Here is an 18,879-nt window from a genome sequence, read left to right as displayed (position 1 = left end):
GTGGTGGAACTTGCACTATTGCTGACTGACTAAATACTTTTTTGCTCCACTGTATATATGTGTGTATGTATATATGTATTGTTGTGTCTAAATGATTTATGAAATTGTTTTTTTTTTTTATTTGGGTTATTTAAGCTCTGCAAGCAATGTTTTTTTTGTTATTTTGACCATTTCTCATTTTCTGAAAATAAATACAAAATTTATTGCTTGGAAATTCGAGACATGTTGTCAGAAGTTTATAGAATAAAAGAACAATTTTACATTTTACTCAAAAATATACGGTACCTATAAAGAGAAAAATCAGACAGACTGAACATTTTGCAGTGGTCTATTCTTAATTTTTGCCAGAGCTGTACAGGTCCTTCTCAAAAAATTAGCATATAGTGTTAAATTTCATTATTTACCATAATGTAATGATTACAATTAAACTTTCATATATTATAGATTCATTATCCACCAACTGAAATTTGTCAGGTCTTTTATTGTTTTAATACTGATGATTTTGGCATACAACTCCTGATAACCTAAAAAACCTGTCTCAATAAATTAGCATATTTCACCCATCCAATCAAATAAGTGTTTTTTAATAACAAACAAAAAAACCATCAAATAATAATGTTCAGTTATGCACTCAATACTTGGTCGGGAATCCTTTGGCAGAAATGACTGCTTCAATGCGGCGTGGCATGGAGGCAATCAGCCTGTGACACTGCTGAGATGTTATGGAGGCCCAGGATGCTTCAATAGCGGCCTTAAGCTCATCCAGAGTGTTGGGTCTTGCGTCTCTCAACTTTCTCTTCACAATATCCCACAGATTCTCTATGGGGTTCAGGTCAGGAGAGTTGGCAGGCCAATTGAGCACAGTAATACCATGGTCAGTAAACCATTTACCAGTGGTTTTGGCACTGTGAGCAGGTGCCAGGTCGTGCTGAAAAATGAAATCTTCATCTCTATAAAGCATTTCAGCCGATGGAAGCATGAAGTGCTCCAAAATCTCCTGATAGCTAGCTGCATTGACCCTGCCCTTGATGAAACACAGTGGACCAACACCAGCAGCTGACATGGCACCCCACACCATCACTGACTGTGGGTACTTGACACTGGACTTCAGGCATTTTGGCATTTCCTTCTCCCCAGTCTTCCTCCAGACTCTGGCACCTTGATTTCATCAGAAAAAGTACTTGGGACCACTTAGCAACAGTCCAGTGCTGCTTCTCTGTAGCCCAGGTCAGGCGCCTCTGCCGCTGTTTATGTTTCAAAAGTGGCTTTACCTGGGGAATGCGGCACCTGTAGCCCATTTCCTGCACACGCCTGTGCACGGTGGCTCTGGATGTCTCCACACCAGACTCAGTCCACTGCTTCCTCAGGTTCCCCAAGGTCTGGAATCGGTCCTTCTCCACAATCTTCCTCAGGGTCCGGTCTCCTCTTCTCGTTGTACAGCGTTTTCTGCCACATTGTTTCCTTCCAACAGACTTACCATTGAGGTGCCTTGATACAGCACTCTGGGAACAGCCTATTTGTTGAGAAATTTCTTTCTGGGTCTTACCCTCTTGCTTGAGGGTGTCAATGATGGCCTTCTTGACATCTGTCAGGTCGCTAGTCTTACCCATGATGGGGGTTTTGAGTAATGAACCAGGCAGGGAGTTTATAAAAGCCTCAGGTATCTTTTGCATGTGTTTAGAGTTAATTAGTTGATTCAGAAGATTAGGGTAATAGGTCGTTTAGAGAACCTTTTCTTGATATGCTAATTTATTGAGACAGGTTTTTTGGGTTATCAGGAGTTGTATGCCAAAATCATCAGTATTAAAACAATAAAAGACCTGACAAATTTCAGTTGGTGGATAATGAATCTATAATATATGAAAGTTTAATTGTAATCATTACATTATGGTAAATAATGAAATTTAACACTCTATGCTAATTTTTTGAGAAGGACCTGTATATGTGTATACATGTCATCGATGTGGAGACTATACTGATGGATATTAGCATAAACTGATAATGTCACAAATTGCTGATATTTCCTGGAATCATTACTATTTAAATGTGACACTTGATTACCGTATATACTCGAGTATAAGCCGAGATTTTCAGCCCATTTTTTTGGGCTGAAAGTCCCCCTCTCGGCTTATACTCGAGTCATATACCCGGGTGTCAGCAGGGGAGGGGGAGCGGGGGCTGTGTAATCATACTTACCTGCTCCCAGCGCGGTCCCTGCAGTCCCTGGCTTCTCCGGCGCTGCAGATTCTTCCTGCACTGAGCTGTCACATGGCACCGCTCATTACAGAAATGAATAGGCAGCTCCACCCCCATAGGGGAGGAGCCGCATATTCATTGCTGTAAATGATCGGTGCCATGTGACCGCTCAATTACAGGAAGAAGCTGCAGCGCTGGAGAAGCCAGGGACTGCAGGGACCGCGCCGCAGCAGGTAAGGGGAGCGCAGCGCTATAATTACCTGCTCCTCGCTCCGGCTCCGTCTGCAGCGTCCTCTAGCAATGACGCTCAGGTTAGAGGGCGCTGTGACGTAGTCAGTGCGCGCCCTCTGCTGAGCGTCAGTGCTGGAGACGGAGCCGCAGAGGAGCAGGTAATTATTGAAAGCGCCGGCGTCCTGAGAAGAGAGGTGAGTATGTGATTTTTTTTTTTTTTTTTTATGGCAGCACCAGCAGCATTCTAAGGAGCACCTATGGGGCCATAAAGGTGCAGAGCATATATGGGGCACAGCATTCTAAGGAGCACCTATGGGGCCATAAAGGTGCAGAGCATATATGGGGCACAGCATTATAAGGAGCACCTATGGGGCCATAAAGGTGCAGAGCATATATGGGGCACAGCATTATAAGGAACACCTATGGGGCCATAAAGGTGCAGAGCATATATGGGGCACAGCATTATAAGGAGCACCTATGGGGCCATAAAGGTGCAGAGCATATATGGGGCACAGCATTATAAGGAGCACCTATGGGGCCATAAAGGTGCAGAGCATAAATGGGGCACAGCATTATAAGGAGCACCTATGGGGCCATAAAGGTGCAGAGCATATATGGGGCACAGCATTCTAAGGAGCACCAATGGGGCCATAAAGGTGCAGAGCATATATGGGGCACAGCATTATAAGGAGCACCTATGGGGCCATAAAGGTGCAGAGCATATATGGGGCACAGCATTATAAGGAACACCTATGGGGCCATAAAGGTGCAGAGCATATATGGGGCACAGCATTATAAGGAGCACCTATGGGGCCATAAAGGTGCAGAGCATATATGGGGCACAGCATTATAAGGAGCACCTATGGGGCCATAAAGGTGCAGAGCATAAATGGGGCACAGCATTATAAGGAGCACCTATGGGGCCATAAAGGTGCAGAGCATATATGGGGCACAGCATTATAAGGAACACCTATGGGGCCATAAAGGTGCAGAGCATAAATGGGGCACAGCATTATAAGGAGCACCTATGGGGCCATAAAGGTGCAGAGCATATATGGTGCACAGCATTATAAGGAGCACCTATGGGGCCATAAAGGTGCAGAGTATATATGGGGCACACCATTATAAGGAACACCTATGGGGCCATAAAGGTGCAGAGCATAAATGGGGCACAGCATTATAAGGAGCACCTATGGGGCCATAAAGGTGCAGAGCATATATGGGGCACAGCATTCTAAGGAGCACCTATGGGGCCATAAAGGTGCAGAGCATAAATGGGGCACAGCATTATAAGGAGCACCTATGGGGCCATAAAGGTGCAGAGCATATATGGGGCACAGCATTATAAGGAGCACCTATGGGGCCATAAAGGTGCAGAGCATAAATGGGGCACAGCATTATAAGGAGCACCTATGGGGCCATAAAGGTGCAGAGCATATATGGGGCACAGCATTATAAGGAGCACCTATGGGGCCATAAAGGTGCAGAGCATATATGGGGCACAGCATTATAAGGAGCACCTATGGGGCCATAAAGGTGCAGAGCATAAATGGGGCACAGCATTATAAGGAGCACCTATGGGCCCATAAAGGTGCAGAGCATATATGGCACAGCATTATAAGGAGCATCTATGGGGCCATAAAGGTGCAGAGCATATATGGGGCACAGCATTATAAGGAGCACCTATGGGGCCATAAAGGTGCAGAGCATATATGGCACAGCATTATAAGGAGCATCTATGGGGCCATAAAGGTGCAGAGCATATATGGGGCACAGCATTATAAGGAGCACCTATGGGGCCATAAAGGTGCAGAGCATATATGGGGCACAGCATTATAAGGAACACCTATGGGGCCATAAAGGTGCAGAGCATAAATGGGGCACAGCATTATAAGGAGCACCTATGGGGCCATAAAGGTGCAGAGCATATATGGGGCACAGCATTATAAGGAGCACCTATGGGGCCATAAAGGTGCAGAGCATATATGGGGCACAGCATTATAAGGAGCACCTATGGGGCCATAAAGGTGCAGAGCATATATGGCACAGCATTATAAGGAGCATCTATGGGGCCATAATCAACGGTGCAGAGCATTCTATATAGCACAGTTGTATATGGAGCATCTATGGGGCACAGCATTATAAGGAGCACCTATGGGGCCATAAAGGTGCAGAGCATATATGGCACAGCATTATAAGGAGCATCTATGGGGCCATAATCAACGGTGCAGAGCATTCTATATAGCACAGTTGTATATGGAGCATCTATGGGGCAATAATGAACGGTATGGAGCATCTATTTTTATTTTTGAAATTCACCGGTAAATGCTGCATTTTCTACCCTAGGCTTATACTCGAGTCAATAAGTTTTCCCAGTTTTTGTGGCAAAATTAGGGGGGTCGGCTTATACTCGGGTCGGCTTATACTCGAGTATATACGGTACTTGTTTAAGTTGTTGACAGCTTGGGATGGGTTGCAGCGCTTCCTAATACTTTATTGCGTTTATGCCGTTATAAAGAGAAGTTGCATTGAACCTGTGAATGTCAGGACTTGTTGAATTCTTCTCTCTGATTACACGAGCGCCATCGAAACAGCGGAGTGATATATTCACTTATTGCTACCTGACTACGTATTTGATTTCAACAATGTTTATCACTATATAAGTGTATTTTATGCTGAGGAAAGGACTGTTCGGACCACAAAAAACTTTCATTGTGTTTCAATTTTTCTACAGTAAAAAGGTGTAACTGTTGTTAACCATTGATCCAGTGCCTCAGAGCGGAAGAGATTATCCTATTTTCACTTGGAATACTTTGCATTTAAAGGGACTCTTATCAGCAGGATGAACCCACTTAAGCCGTGTTTATGGGTATGCAGATCTTAGAAAGGTGAAAAAAATTATACTTTGATATTTGCGATCTGGTGTCTTATTCCAGAGAAACCTATGTTTTTCTTTTATGTAAATGTGCCGTTCAGGACACTGGACCTGACATCGATCTCCCCAAGAAACTGCCTCCAGAGCTTATTTTAAATTAAAGGGGTTGTTTACATTGTTTAAACGTGTACATCAGCACAGGAGACCGTCAGTCATTACATGTCTCACACTGGTAACACCCCCTTTAATTTAAAATAATCTTTGAAAACAGATTCTCGGGGAGATCCATGCCTGCCCATAAATCTGAACAGCTCATTTACATGTAAGAAAAACTGATTTCTCTCAAATAATACATCGGATCTCCGATGTCAGCGTATTATTTTATTAGCTTAGGAGGGTTGATCCTACTGATAGACTCCCTTTAAAAAATGTGGGCACTTTTTTTGAATATTTAATTTTGCTTAGAATAAGGCATTTACAGCCTTTGGGTATCACAGTACATAGCAGAACGAGTTAACAGTCAAAGCCATCAGTGGAACGTTCTGATGACAGTTTGCGCCTATACTTTCAGAAAATAAAATGGACTAGAATAAACCGTGTTTAATTAAATCAAGGGAACTCCTAGATCCTGGGAGCCATAGTGGTTGGACAGTAGGGATGGCATATTCTAGTGATTTGCCAGTACTTTATAAAATGGAAATATACCTTGAAGTTTCAATTTAGGTGATCATGTTACAATAGAAGTTGTTTTCTAATACACATGTTGTACATATATAAAGAAAGTTTTGCTCGTTCTATTTTACGAACACTGAACCATTTTCTGCTTTTCTTTTGAAGCTTAATAGGCAGCAGCTACAAACAATACGAGAGAGATTCCAAGCTTTCCTTAAAGGTGACACGCAAATAGTGGCTGATGAAGCTTTTATCAATGCTGTTCGGAGTTACTATGAGGTAAGCATTCCAATGTCTAATATAGTCGTCATACTGAACACTGACATTTCTGCTTAAAGGGGGTTTTCCAAGATGAGAAAAATTAGACATGGCATAAAATAAAAGGGCTTTTACTCAGCTGTTAAAGAGAATCTGTCAGCTGTTTTTTTTTTCTATTTAATCTGAAACCAGTATAATGTAGGTCATGAAAGCCTGATTCCAGGGATGTGCACTTATTAGGTTGTGTGTACTTTCTATACAATTAGTGTTTTATCAGCAGGACTGGCTTGTGCGAGAGGACTAGGTCTCATGTGCAAGCCAGTCCAGCTAATCTGGGTAACCCCACCCCTCCCACTGGTTGGCAGCTTTCTGCCAATACACAGTGGACACCTGGAAGATGCCAATCGGATGTGAGTGGGGTTATACACAGCTCAGCATTCTGACCATTACTATATCTGCAACAGAGAAAACAAGGATTCAAACAAAGCTACACCAAGCAGTCCTGTAAGTGACACATTGGTGGAATCGGAATCTCTGCCGCTACATCATGCTGCACTCAGATTACAAAGCAAAAACTGCTGTCAAATTCCTTTTAAATAGCCTGTGTTTTAGCACGACATGTCCAAACCTATATATACCGAGCTGCAATGATGACGCCCTCAACTATGTACTTGGTAAATTCTACCCTCAATGGTGTAGTCATTTTGAAAATTTTAGGACATCATTGCTTCTCTGTTGTGAATACAATGGTTTATTTGTTTTATGGTATTATTCATAGCTTTCAACTATACATACATTCTCATCTAGGCAATACTGTACAGAAAGAAGAAGCTCCAAAACTTCTGTATCACTTCATTATATTTTAAGCACCTCATGTTGCTTTTTTTGCTTTTTACTTCTCACCTGGCATAAGTCTATATATATTACAATTGTGAAGAACGTGCAGAAAAGTGAAATGAATGTGCTTAGGAGGCCCTCAATGTGGAACACTCCAGTGCATTGTGAAAGGCAAGCTACAGAAAAGCATTGTAGAAAGCAAACATACACACACAATTTATTCAGCGTTGAGCTTTTCATTCCATTTTGAAGTTGGTTGAAATGAAGTATGCAGCGTCAGGCTCATTTGCACAATGTGCATGCACCCAGTTCAGCTGGAAGAGAAGCCCGGACATAACTTCAGCACTAGAATATAACTGCGTAACTACATGCTGGTGGTACAATGGGCTAAAATGTTGTCACACTTTCACCTTTACTTGGAAAAGTTTTAAAAAGCAGCTAAAGTTTTATTTTTCAACTAAATAGAGTCAGCATCTGTGTCTCCACTAAAGGCTCCTTCACTCTGAAGTGATTTTTCTTATACCCTAATAGTCAGACTGTTATCAGAGTCTTGCTTGTGTTACAATTTTCAAACTCTGATGCTAAAAAGTATCTGCAAACGGCATCTTTTTCAGGCAGATTCTGCAAAAGCATCCCATAAAATGAACATAGTGAGCAGTAATGTCAGAAAGACATTGCTGTGTACATGTTATGCCTTGGGTCACTTCTTTGAACTTCTTATGGGTTCAGAGACCTTGAAGTAGTTAAAAGTACCGGTAACCTCAATCTGCAGGCAGCCACCCATGAGGGGCCACTTGCTCTCTATATGTGACAGTATAGAGTCGGAACTGACACAAGGCTGCCGGAGAAGTGACCTCTGGAAAACAACCGTTGGCTTCAGCTGGGAAAGCTTGATGTCTTAATTGACATATGTGCACGTACCCTTCCAGAAGCTTGAAAAACCTTTTTTTATTTTAGAAAAACTAATGAAACGGTGACCAGGCAGTCCATGAAAAATTGACAGCCCAAAGATGGCATCTAAGTGCTGCCTGATTTTTATCACGGATCCATAGACCAATATTGGCAAGTTTGATGCGTGGACCACCCCATAAAAAACAGAGAGCGCTCGTAGGAGAAAAAATGACATCTGAAGGAGCCTTAACTGTGGGGATATGCCGACTTCAGGAGATTGTTTTGATAAGCACAACACCCAAAGGTGGGGACAGGTGTTGACCCTTAGACTGCCAATATCCGCACTCCAAATGAGTACGTTCTGATAGCCATGCAGCTGAAATGAAGCAAATAAACTGGGAAACCAACAGGGATTTGGAAGCCACTTAAATGTAATTTTTTTTTTTTACAGGAAACATGACAAATTTTGTAATAAAGTGATTTACTTCCTTGGTTTCAAAGTTTTGACGCTGGCCAAAGTTTGTTACAAAAAAAGTTTATTAAAAAGGTTTATTTAAAAAGTGTATTACTGTCATAGGTGTCAGTAATGTTGCCTCCAAGCTGTGAGATGGTTGTGAGATGTTGCAAACCATTACAACATGGAACACACACATTATACAAAAAAGAAAAAAAAGAGCATGAACCGCACATCCCAAAATCATACGTTGATCTAAAGCCGCTAGGCAAAAATTAATATAACTGAATATGAGGTTTTCAGTTTAACATTCTTTCTCTTTTTTTTTCTCTCTTTTTTTTTTCTTCTTTTTTTTTCTTTTTTGCAAAACACACATTATACATCCAGTAAGCTGTAGAACCTAGCCAAATGGCTCTGTAATCACGTTTACTCCTGAAGTGAAATATGGCAGCCAAGCAATGTGACCACCGTTCAAAATCTGTTCTAGATCTAATGTGTTCACTATTGTCACAGGTTTTCTTGAAAAGTGATCGAGTGGCCAGAATGGTGCACAGCGGAGGATGCTCTTCAAATGACTTCAGGGACATTTTCAAAAAGAACATTGAAAAACGAGTAAGAAGTTTACCGGAGATTGATGGTTTAAGCAAAGAAACTGTTTTAAGTTCATGGATTGCGAAGTATGATGCCATTTACAGAGGGGAGGAAGATCTACGCAAACAGCCAAACAGGATGGCTCTCAGTGCCGTGTCAGAACTTATACTTAGCAAAGAACAACTTTATGAAATGTTTCAACAGATACTGGGAATAAAAAAATTGGAGCATCAGTTACTGTACAACGCTTGCCAGGTAGGTTTATGCTGCTTTTTTTATACTTGTCGTTACCCTTCCAGTCTACAATCTGCAAATGTATGCACAAACATCGATATCAGCATGACATGGCCATAGAAAAAAATAACTGGTACCAAAAAGTGGAAAACAATTCTCTATAAGGCCTGTCAATCATCTTAGTTTTGTGCAGTGCAGTACTTATCACATCCTATACCGGATGCATTATGAAATCTGTGCTCTTCTGAATGAGGAGTCTGACTTCAGGTGACACTTTGGATATTTGGAAGTTAATTAAAAAAAAATCCTTTCTGTAATCCAGAAATCTGCATTATGTCAAGAACCAAACACGTCATAGTTAAATCATCTATAGTGATATTTCACTATACTGAGAAACATCCTTTTTATTTAATCATTTTTAAAATTGTTAGTATTTGTATGTGCTACTTAGCTGGCCATGATGCAAAAAATATTATTTTTACAGATGCCCTTACTGAAAAGTAAGTATTATCATTTAATGATTGACGATAAAAATGTAAAAATATATGATCATTGACAGGAGCACTGCTCCATCAGGTCCTGGCTGTAATGCACAGCCATCAACTGCAGGGCATGGGGTGGGCTCCATACACCCGCTTCTGACATGCACCGTACATACACGGTGGATGTGATGAAAGGGTTAATTTACACTGTTATACAAGCGGACTAGTTAACATTGTAACAGTGTTGTATCTTCAATGGGTGCTTAGAATGGCATGCACCCCTCCTCCTTTGTAACACACACAGCAAATGCTGCTGTCAGATTAACATCAGCATTTAGCAGGTTAACACCATCACTTAGAACTCAGCTCCAGTCATGGCTGTTAGGGGCAGATGTTGGCTGAATCGTACAACAATTATCTGCCAACAATAAAGCAGGCTCAATTTCTGAGACTGCTTTAGGCTACTTGACATAATAGTATGTCGTATGTAAGGAGAAGGTGAAAAGTGTTTGCCTGCCTGAGAATGAAAGTCTGCGACATACACTCTGTCTGGATTCCCCCGAATTCCTCATGTGGGATTACAATAATGTAATTTTCATAGCTGTTGTGTTCTTGTGCTAGCTTCTTTGAATATTGAGAATGAAAGTAGTGGTTCAATCTTATGTTTCCTTCTTTGCATCTTGACTTTTTGCTTTATCCTGCCTGTTTTTTTTTCTATCCTCTTATTTATTCCATGGTGCATTTGTCACTAGATGGACATACTGCCCACGTTCTCCCTAAAGACATTTGTATTGTTTTAATGAGTATTGTGACATTTGTTATGAGTGATGGCGTTTTAGTTTGAACAACAGTAGGGAGAGGTCGGTTAAACCTAAGGCCTGAGTAGTCAGCAGAGCCACGTGACGTGGGTGTCATGACATGAGTGGGGACAGAAACATTGGATTGTGAGATCCGGAGTAGAGACGAGGAAGAGTGACAGAAAGAGAGTGATGCATAGTAAATGGATCATGGCACAGTACGCCCACCCTAACAACCCTCGAGTATGCTAGTCAGTAACGTACCAGGGTGCAACAGGGAATGTGAGATGAAACCCCTCCTCCCATGTAAAGCGCCATGGAATAAATGGCGCTATAACAATAAATAATAAATACCGTAATAATAATGAAGAGTCCCCCTGTGCGATAGTTCCAAGGCGTGAGCAAGGAAAGAAGTTATGTAACAGCCATAGTGGCCAAGTAGCTCCCATGAAGTAAAAAAGATGCTGAACCGTGGGTTGAAGCATCGTACTCTCTCTTACAGGACTGTAGTACCATTATTGGGGACTGGAGAGACTCCTGAAGTACTGTGCAAGGTGGCGGTGAAGTTAGAGATGCTAGCTGAGGCCGAGGCTTGTGAGCTGAGAGAAGGAAAGGAGAAAATGTGTGTGAAGATGCTCCATATTCTAAAAGAAACATTTTGTAAAGTTATGCACCTGCTATCTAATGTACATTGTTTTTGCCAAGTTTACTGTTAAGTAAAAACTATTTGTTGGCTGGTGGTCTCCCTCATTGAACCTTTCAACATCTGGTTCTGGCCAGCCTAAATCACTGGCATCATGCGGTCTGAAAGGTCTTGATGCACTCATAGACTAACTCCACACACTAGACGTGTGGAGTCCATATACACCACGGTGGACGTGGTGTATATGGACTTTTCAAAAGCTTTTGATAGGGTGCCACACAAAAGGTTAATACATAAAATGAGAACAATGGAGATGGGGGAAAATATGTGTAAGTGGGTTAAGAGCTGGCTCAGGGATAGGAAACAAAGGGTGGTTATTGATGGAGCACACTCGGACTGGGTCGCGGTTCGCAGTGGGGTACCACAGGGGTCAGTATTGGACTCTCTTTTTAACATATTTATTAATGACCTTGTAGGGGGCATACAGAGTAGTATTTCAATATTTGCAGATGACACTAAACTCTGCAGAGTAATCAATACAGAGGAGGACAATTTAATATTTCAGGATGATTTATGTAAACTAGAAGCTTGGGCTGATAAATGGCAAATGAGCTTTAATGGGGATAAATGTAAGGTCATGCACTTGGGTAGAAGAAATAAGATGTATAATTATGTGCTTAATTGTAAAACTCTGGGCAAAACCGTCACTGAAAAAAACCTGGGTTTATTGGTGGACGACAAACTCACATTTAGTGGCCAGTGTCAGGCAGCTGCTGCAAAGGCAAATAAAATAATGGGATGCATTAAAAGAAGCATAGATGCTCATGAGGAGAACATAATTTTACCTCTATACAAGTCACCAGTTCGACCACACTTAGAATACTGTGTACAGTTCTGGTCTCCGGTGTATAAGAAAGACATAGCTGAACTGGAGCGGGTGCAAAGAAGAGCGACCAAGGTTATTAGAGCACTGGGGGTCTGCAATACCAAGGCGCAGGTAAGGCTAGTTTCACATTTGCGTTAGAATCCGCAGCGTTTAATCTGCATCTGCAAGTGCAGGAAAAATGCATATAAACACGTACAAACGCGGCGTTCACTCATGCGGTTAAAAAAATGCCGCGTTTGTTTGTGGTTATATGTGTTTTTTCCTGCGTTTGCGTTCTTGGTGCTGTAGCGTGGCTAAAGGTCATGTGATTAATGGACGGTATGTATCGCAGAAGTGGGTGGCCCTGTGATGGAAGCCTGGGTATGTTTTGCTCAAGCAGATCTACTGCTGAGGGATTTGTTTACATTGGGAAGGCTTCCAGGTGATTGGAGAGATGGGTGGGTTCAGTCACCTACAAACCCACCCTAAGAGGCGTGTTTGAATACCTAAGATGGTTTTGTGTTGAAGGACCTGTGGTGATGTCACACTCACCTGACTGGCCATGTGACAGGTATCTGGGTGTGGTTACACTTATGTAAAGAGGTGTGTGTAGCCCATGTGGAGAGTGTGTTTGGGAGTCTGCAAGAGTGGACAGACTTCCATGTGTCCTGGCTGGACAAGGCAGAGTGGCCTGTGTGTTGGACGGTTCCAAGTGGGGACAGACGTCCTGAACAGCACACAGAGACCATATTTAGGCTGGAGAGCCTATGTGCTGGACATGGCACAGCCTATATGCCTACAGGTCTGAGAGAGAGCGGAGCTCTAATATGGACACTGAGGACTTTTCCGTCTGATGTAAGACTGTTTACCCTTGTGTTGCTGACTTAAATGGTTTATGGAGTGAATAAACCTACATGAACGCTGAAGAGAATGTGCCTCCTGTTTCCTCCTATGCATCCGAGCGAGTACAATCCCTACAGTGCGTATGGTGACAAATTTTACAGGAGAAAAATCTAGATAACCAGACACCGCAAATGTGACTACAGAGGGCGTGTATTATGGGATATCTTTATATAGACCCTTGAACAGCTGAAATCTTCATATTTTGCTCCTGTATCCTGTGTCATGATCTTCGCATGGAGAGCTTTTATTTCAACCTGGATTTAAGCATCAAGCTGTTTCTTGCCTGTGCGTTTGCTTGGGAGCAAGACAGAAATCGCGAAAGATGGAGAAGGAGATGTCGTAGGCGTTTTTGGAGACACCCCATTATTGAATTACGTGAGAGACGTGGAGCCTATGACACGATGTATGGCGAGCTTAATGCCAACCCGGACAAATTCCCAGAATATCGCAAGACTTGTTCCGGGATTTGCTTGCTCGTGTCCAAGGAGCCATACGGAGACAGGACACCCAGCTCTGTAGAGCAATTCCACAAGAGGAACATCTGCTGGTTACATTAAGGTACGTAACAAATCTAATCCAATGGCTGTGCAAATTTTGGATGTTCTGACATGTTTTTTTGGGGGTATTTTCCTGTATGTCTTTAAATAGAATTGATTGCAATTTTGTTTTTTATTTTTGTTTTCTTCCAGATTTCTGGCAACCGGAGAGAGTTTAGCAAATAGATTAATGGCTGCACTCAAAATTAATCTGTGCTAGAACAAGGAAATGTGCGATACATGAAATGGGAATAGCATAATGGCTTGTGAAATATATGAAAAACACATGAGATTCTTAGCACAAGATTTGGCCAAAAATTGTGAGCCCATCCACCAATCGTCAAGGTAATCTCAGAACGGATGGGTACCTGAGCTGACTGCCTAGTGTGAACACTTACCTATGGCTAATAACGTGGTAAAGCCTGCTTATACAGGAAGCTCAGAACCAACTGTGTTAGGATGTAATTAAAATCACAGCATGGTGAAGGGCGGAGCGTTCAAGTCAGAAAAAATAGTGCATAGTATTTATTTGCTATATGACTTTTTTGGTTATGCACCAGTTCAGATTAGATTGCTGTTCAGTCAGTTTTTCTATATCTAACCGGAGAGAGTTTATCATCCCTCCACTTCCAATACGGGCTTGGAATATCCACCCTCTCCAGAATAGTTGCGGACACCTGCCGGGCTTTGTGGAATGTACTCCGGGATGAGTTTATACCCCTACCCACCTTGGACATGTGGATTGGAATTGCGGAAAAATTCTGGAGTGTGTGAGATTTCCCCAACTGTTTGGGAGCGGTGGATGGAAAGCACATTCGCATTATCAAACCAGCCAGAACAGGATCGGAGTACTTCAATTATAAAAAATATTTTTCTGTTGTGCTCATGGCAATATCCGATGCGGACTGTTGCTTCGTCGCCATGGACTTTGGAGCTTTTGGCCGTGGCAACGATTCCCAGACTTTTAAGAACTCTGATATGGGCCGCCGTGTGTATGGCAAAAATTTTAAGTTTCCACGGCCACGACCTCTGCCCAACACTCAAGGTCCACCAATGCAATTTGTTATGGTTGGTGATGAGGCCTTTCAGATGTGTGAAAACCTGCTGAAGCCATATTCCAGTCGGGACTTGAACCACACTAAAAGGATTTTTAACTACAGACTGACCAGGGCCCGAAGAACAGTAGAGTGTACCTTTGGTATTCTAGTCTCAAAATGGTGCATTCTTGCATCAGCCATTAATCTAAAAATGGAGACAGTCGACGAGGTGGTCAAAGCCTGTGTGGTTCTGCACAATTACATAATGGCTAAGGAGCAGCCCAACATTGAACTGGATGAACCAGTTGCACACCCACTGCCCGATTACCAGCATCACCTGCTGCGGTCAACAGCTGAAGTTGGCCACATGCTGGACTAATATGCTGGCTTTTTTGATTCGGATATTGGATGTGTATCATGGCAGGACCATGTTGTGTAAATGTCCTGTTGTGATTTTATCTGTACCAGTTATTTTCTTAAATGTTACTAATATTTCTCGTTAGACAGAATCAGCTGTGGAGGATATCCACTAATAAAACATAACTTTTAATATTAAATGCTAAAAACTGCACATCCAACAGGACACAAACGAAAAAAACATACAAAGTGCTCAGGTGAACCAGTGCTCAATAAAAAAGAATGGTTGGATCTCACCCAAGCTGCCGGACACTGTATACTTCCGTACGACACAGTAGAGATCCAATTAGATGAGGAGGGGCAGGGCTGAAGTAGTATGTCTACCCTGTAACCCCTCTGTAACTCCTGTCCTGACAAGGACAGGCCCCAAATGGACCTTGCTCTAAGGGACCAGCCCACCCAATATGTGTAAAGGCAGAGTCCCAAAACCTCTTGAAACGTAGAATCTTCCTCCCTACGCGTTTCAACTCCGGTCATGGAGAATCATCAGGGGAGTCATATGGAAAAAAGTGCCAACGGGCACAGAGATGTAAGTCCGTCTAAATTGTGGGGCCTGCAGTGGCTAGGTAACCCACGCTGGAGATGACCGTCTGTGTCCACAGTCTCTGGTAGAGTACTCCCCTGATGATTCTCCATGACCGGAGTTGAAACGCGTAGGGAGGAAGATTCTACGTTTCAAGAGGTTTTGGGACTCTGCCTTTACACATATTGGGTGGGCTGGTCCCTTAGAGCAAGGTCCATTTGGGGCCTGTCCTTGTCAGGACAGGAGTTACAGAGGGGTTACAGGGTAGACATACTACTTCAGCCCTGCCCCTCCTCATCTAATTGGATCTCTACTGTGTCGTACGGAAGTATACAGTGTACGGCAGCTTGGGTGAGATCCAACCATTCTTTTTTATTGAGCACTGGTTCACCTGAGCACTTTGTATGTTTTTTTCGTTTGTGTCCTGTTGGATGTGCAGTTTTTAGCATTTAATATTAAAAGTTATGTTTTATTAGTGGATATCCTCCACAGCTGATTCTGTCTTGAGCCAGGGGGTATATATATGGTGTGTTTTTTGCACACTATTGCTTTTTCTAATATTTCTCGTTAATAAACTTTATTTTTTGGTGTCTTGACCGTGTCTCCTATGTATTTCCTCTACAAACCAAGGCTGTCCTGACACTAGCAGTATTTGGTCTTTATTTAATATCAGTATTTGTAATCCAAAACCAGGAGTGGGTGATAAAGGCTGAGGTGCTAGATATGTTAATATTATAATTTTCCTCTAATTGTTCCACTCCTTGTTTTGGCTTACAAATACTGATATAAAATACTCACCACATACTGCTAGTGTGAAGGCAGCCATGTTGTTTTAGTGGTAAGGTTGTTGATGCCATTGTGTCCTAATTCTGTTCTGCAGTATCCATTGGACACAGACTTAAGAGACAATGGCTGTCATGCAAAACAGACCTATACTCATCAAGTCAGGTGTCATAAATAATTAATTCATGATGCGCATATAACAGCCTCATGAATTCACTATTTCTGACACATGTCCAGGTGAGCATAGATATGACGTGTATGACCGCCATCGTCCCTTCACTTTGTGTGAAATAGATTACTTACACAGAAGAGAAAATGGAGGTTATACAAGGCAGTTCTCTACTCAGCAGGTCAGGCGTCCTAACTAATGAGTTTTTGGACACCTGACCTGTTGAGTATAGTTCTGCATTGTATTTCCGCCATTTTCTCTTCAATCTGCAACACTAGTCACAGACTAAGCAGAAAGAAGAGGTTATGGAGATAATACAAGTATTAATTTTGTGGCCCACCTCATATCTCTATACTAAAGACACACAAAGCTGCAGTATTTTACTTGCTAACTACTGGAGCTATGATGTGGCCAAAAAATTAAGTGTTCGGCGCACGGTGTGTGTTGACGGCGGCAAAATACACAATTAAACCACACATAATTGGGGGCAAAAAACAATATTATTTATTTTGTTATACACAAACTTTTTATTTAACTGCGCCTGCTTGGGGTAGAGTGATGGAAACGGGGGGTGTGAAGCTGTGAGGCCTGGCTAAGGGTGGACGACGCAGGGGTGGCAGGAGAAGGGGCAATGAAACTTGAGGGATCTGGTAGTTCGGGGATAGGGCTTGACACATGAGAGGCCTGAGACGCCCTAAAAGGGTGAGACAAACCTGACATTACAGACACACTGGGAGGTGAGGGGGGCAAGAATACTAATAGTACACTGTTTTTTATTTTTTCTCCCTTTCTGGGATTGCCGGGTTTTGGGAAGCATCGGTAGGCTCATATGTCGTGGCATGGTCGTGGTTGATGACCTGTCAGGGTCCGGCTGCACTGTGCCAGAGTCGATAGTGCTCGTAGAGCGTGCAGCCATGCCAGAGTCCATAGTGCTCGTAGAGAATGCAGCCATGCCAGAGTCCATAGTGCTCGTAGAGTGTGCAGCCTTGCTAGAGTCCATAGTGCTCGAAGAGCGGAAGGCCATGCCAGAGTCCATAGTGCTTGTAGAGCGGAAGGCCATACCAGGGTCTTGCTGCATCGTGGTGGTGGCGGTACGGAAGGCCATGCCAGGGTCCTGCTTCATCGTGGTGGTGGCGGTACGGAAGGCCATGCCAGGGTCCTGCTGCATCGTGGTGGCGGTACGGAAGGCCATGCCAGGGTCCTGCTGCTGCATCGTGGTGTCAGTGGAGGAGGTCCAAGCAGGAGCAGTGGTTGTCATGGTGGTGGCGGTGGGCTGTCATACAGCACTCGACATGGTGGTGGTGCTGTACTGGTGTCCAGCAGTGCTAGGAATAGAGGTGGCCGTGCAGTGGTATGCAGCAGAGGTTGGCATTGAGGTTATTCGCGACAGTGAAGGCACAGGTGGATATGCCGCCACTGTCTGCTGAAAATACAGACTCTGCTGCATAGCCTGCACGTAAGCAGCATTGCAGGCCTGCATGACACTAAGCTGGAGATCAGGAGTAAGGTGTTCCGACATGCCCTGCTCAATTTGGTTAAAAAAATGATGTGCTGGCCTCTGGAGGTCGGCTTTTACTTGGTCAAGGCTTTTGGTGACCTCCTGGATACGTGTATTCATGTGGCTAAGGAAAATATCCATTCGGTCACCCAAAGCCTTGAGTCCTTCGTGAAAAACCAAGCTCAAGTGCAAAAACTCGGGCATGAGGGACCTGTCCGATGCCCTCTGCCGCTGCCGGGAGGAGCCCCCCAAAAAAGGGGCAGAGGACTGGGAAAGGAGAACACCTGATGGACCAGCTTCCTGGTCTCCAGGTAGTGTGGCAGGCCCACTTGCTGCAGTGCTGCAGGATGGCTGGGACGGGTCCGTGGCTGTCTGATGAACGACCGCTCCAGAACCTGGGCCAACAGTGCTGCTCCATGTACTGTGAAAAAAGGAAAAAAAATTAATACAAAAAATTAACCAGACGCCAAATCCTGTGGAATAGAAACATACAGATTATGGCAATACAACACAACCTAATGCACGGGAGAAATACTTACGTTCTCTAGGCAAGGACCGTCTTAAAAATGCCAGAATGCAATGGTAATTGTACTTTCGGATCCTTGCTCCTGAACCACTGGGAACACTGCTCTCTTGACGCAGGTCCTTCGTCGAACGCCAACGTGTTTTGACTTTCTACACTGTTGAAAAAACAAAAAATTATGGTTAAACAATTTACTTTTGGCCGTGCTCACAACTGTGTGTGATGAGAGAAACTCCTGAGAGGTTCTCTCATACAAAAGGATACAAAAGGAGTCCAGAAGAAAAATGTAAAGAAAGAGCAAAGTAAAGAAAGGAAGATTCAAGAATACTAAAGTGAGGATACAGTAAACAGTCAGCCTTGTATACGTACACGCTGCCGCCTTGCCACCCGACCGTGACTGGTGCTCCTGCCCAGCTTCTGCCGCAGTAGAAGTGCTCTAAAAAAATGAAAAAAAAATTGTCATA

General features: G+C 43.2%; 1 protein-coding gene across 7 annotated transcripts in view; it reads left to right on the top strand.

The window, feature by feature from the left end:
- Positions 1 to 18,879, top strand: part of CADPS2 (calcium dependent secretion activator 2) — an 854,105-nt gene that overhangs the window by 149,770 nt on the left and 685,456 nt on the right. For all 7 annotated transcript variants that reach the window (XM_069764895.1, XM_069764893.1, XM_069764892.1 and 4 more), the window contains exons 2-3: positions 6,140 to 6,253; positions 8,928 to 9,260. In XM_069764895.1, the coding sequence (XP_069620996.1) occupies positions 6,140 to 6,253; positions 8,928 to 9,260 (447 nt within the window). The remainder of the gene's footprint in view (positions 1 to 6,139; positions 6,254 to 8,927; positions 9,261 to 18,879) is intronic.

Source organism: Ranitomeya imitator, chromosome 4 (assembly GCF_032444005.1).
Source record: "Ranitomeya imitator isolate aRanImi1 chromosome 4, aRanImi1.pri, whole genome shotgun sequence".
In the NCBI taxonomy this organism is placed as follows: Eukaryota; Metazoa; Chordata; class Amphibia; order Anura; family Dendrobatidae; genus Ranitomeya; species Ranitomeya imitator.
The sequence above is the reverse complement of the archived record's forward strand: the minus strand, read 5'-3'. Positions and strand labels throughout refer to the sequence as shown.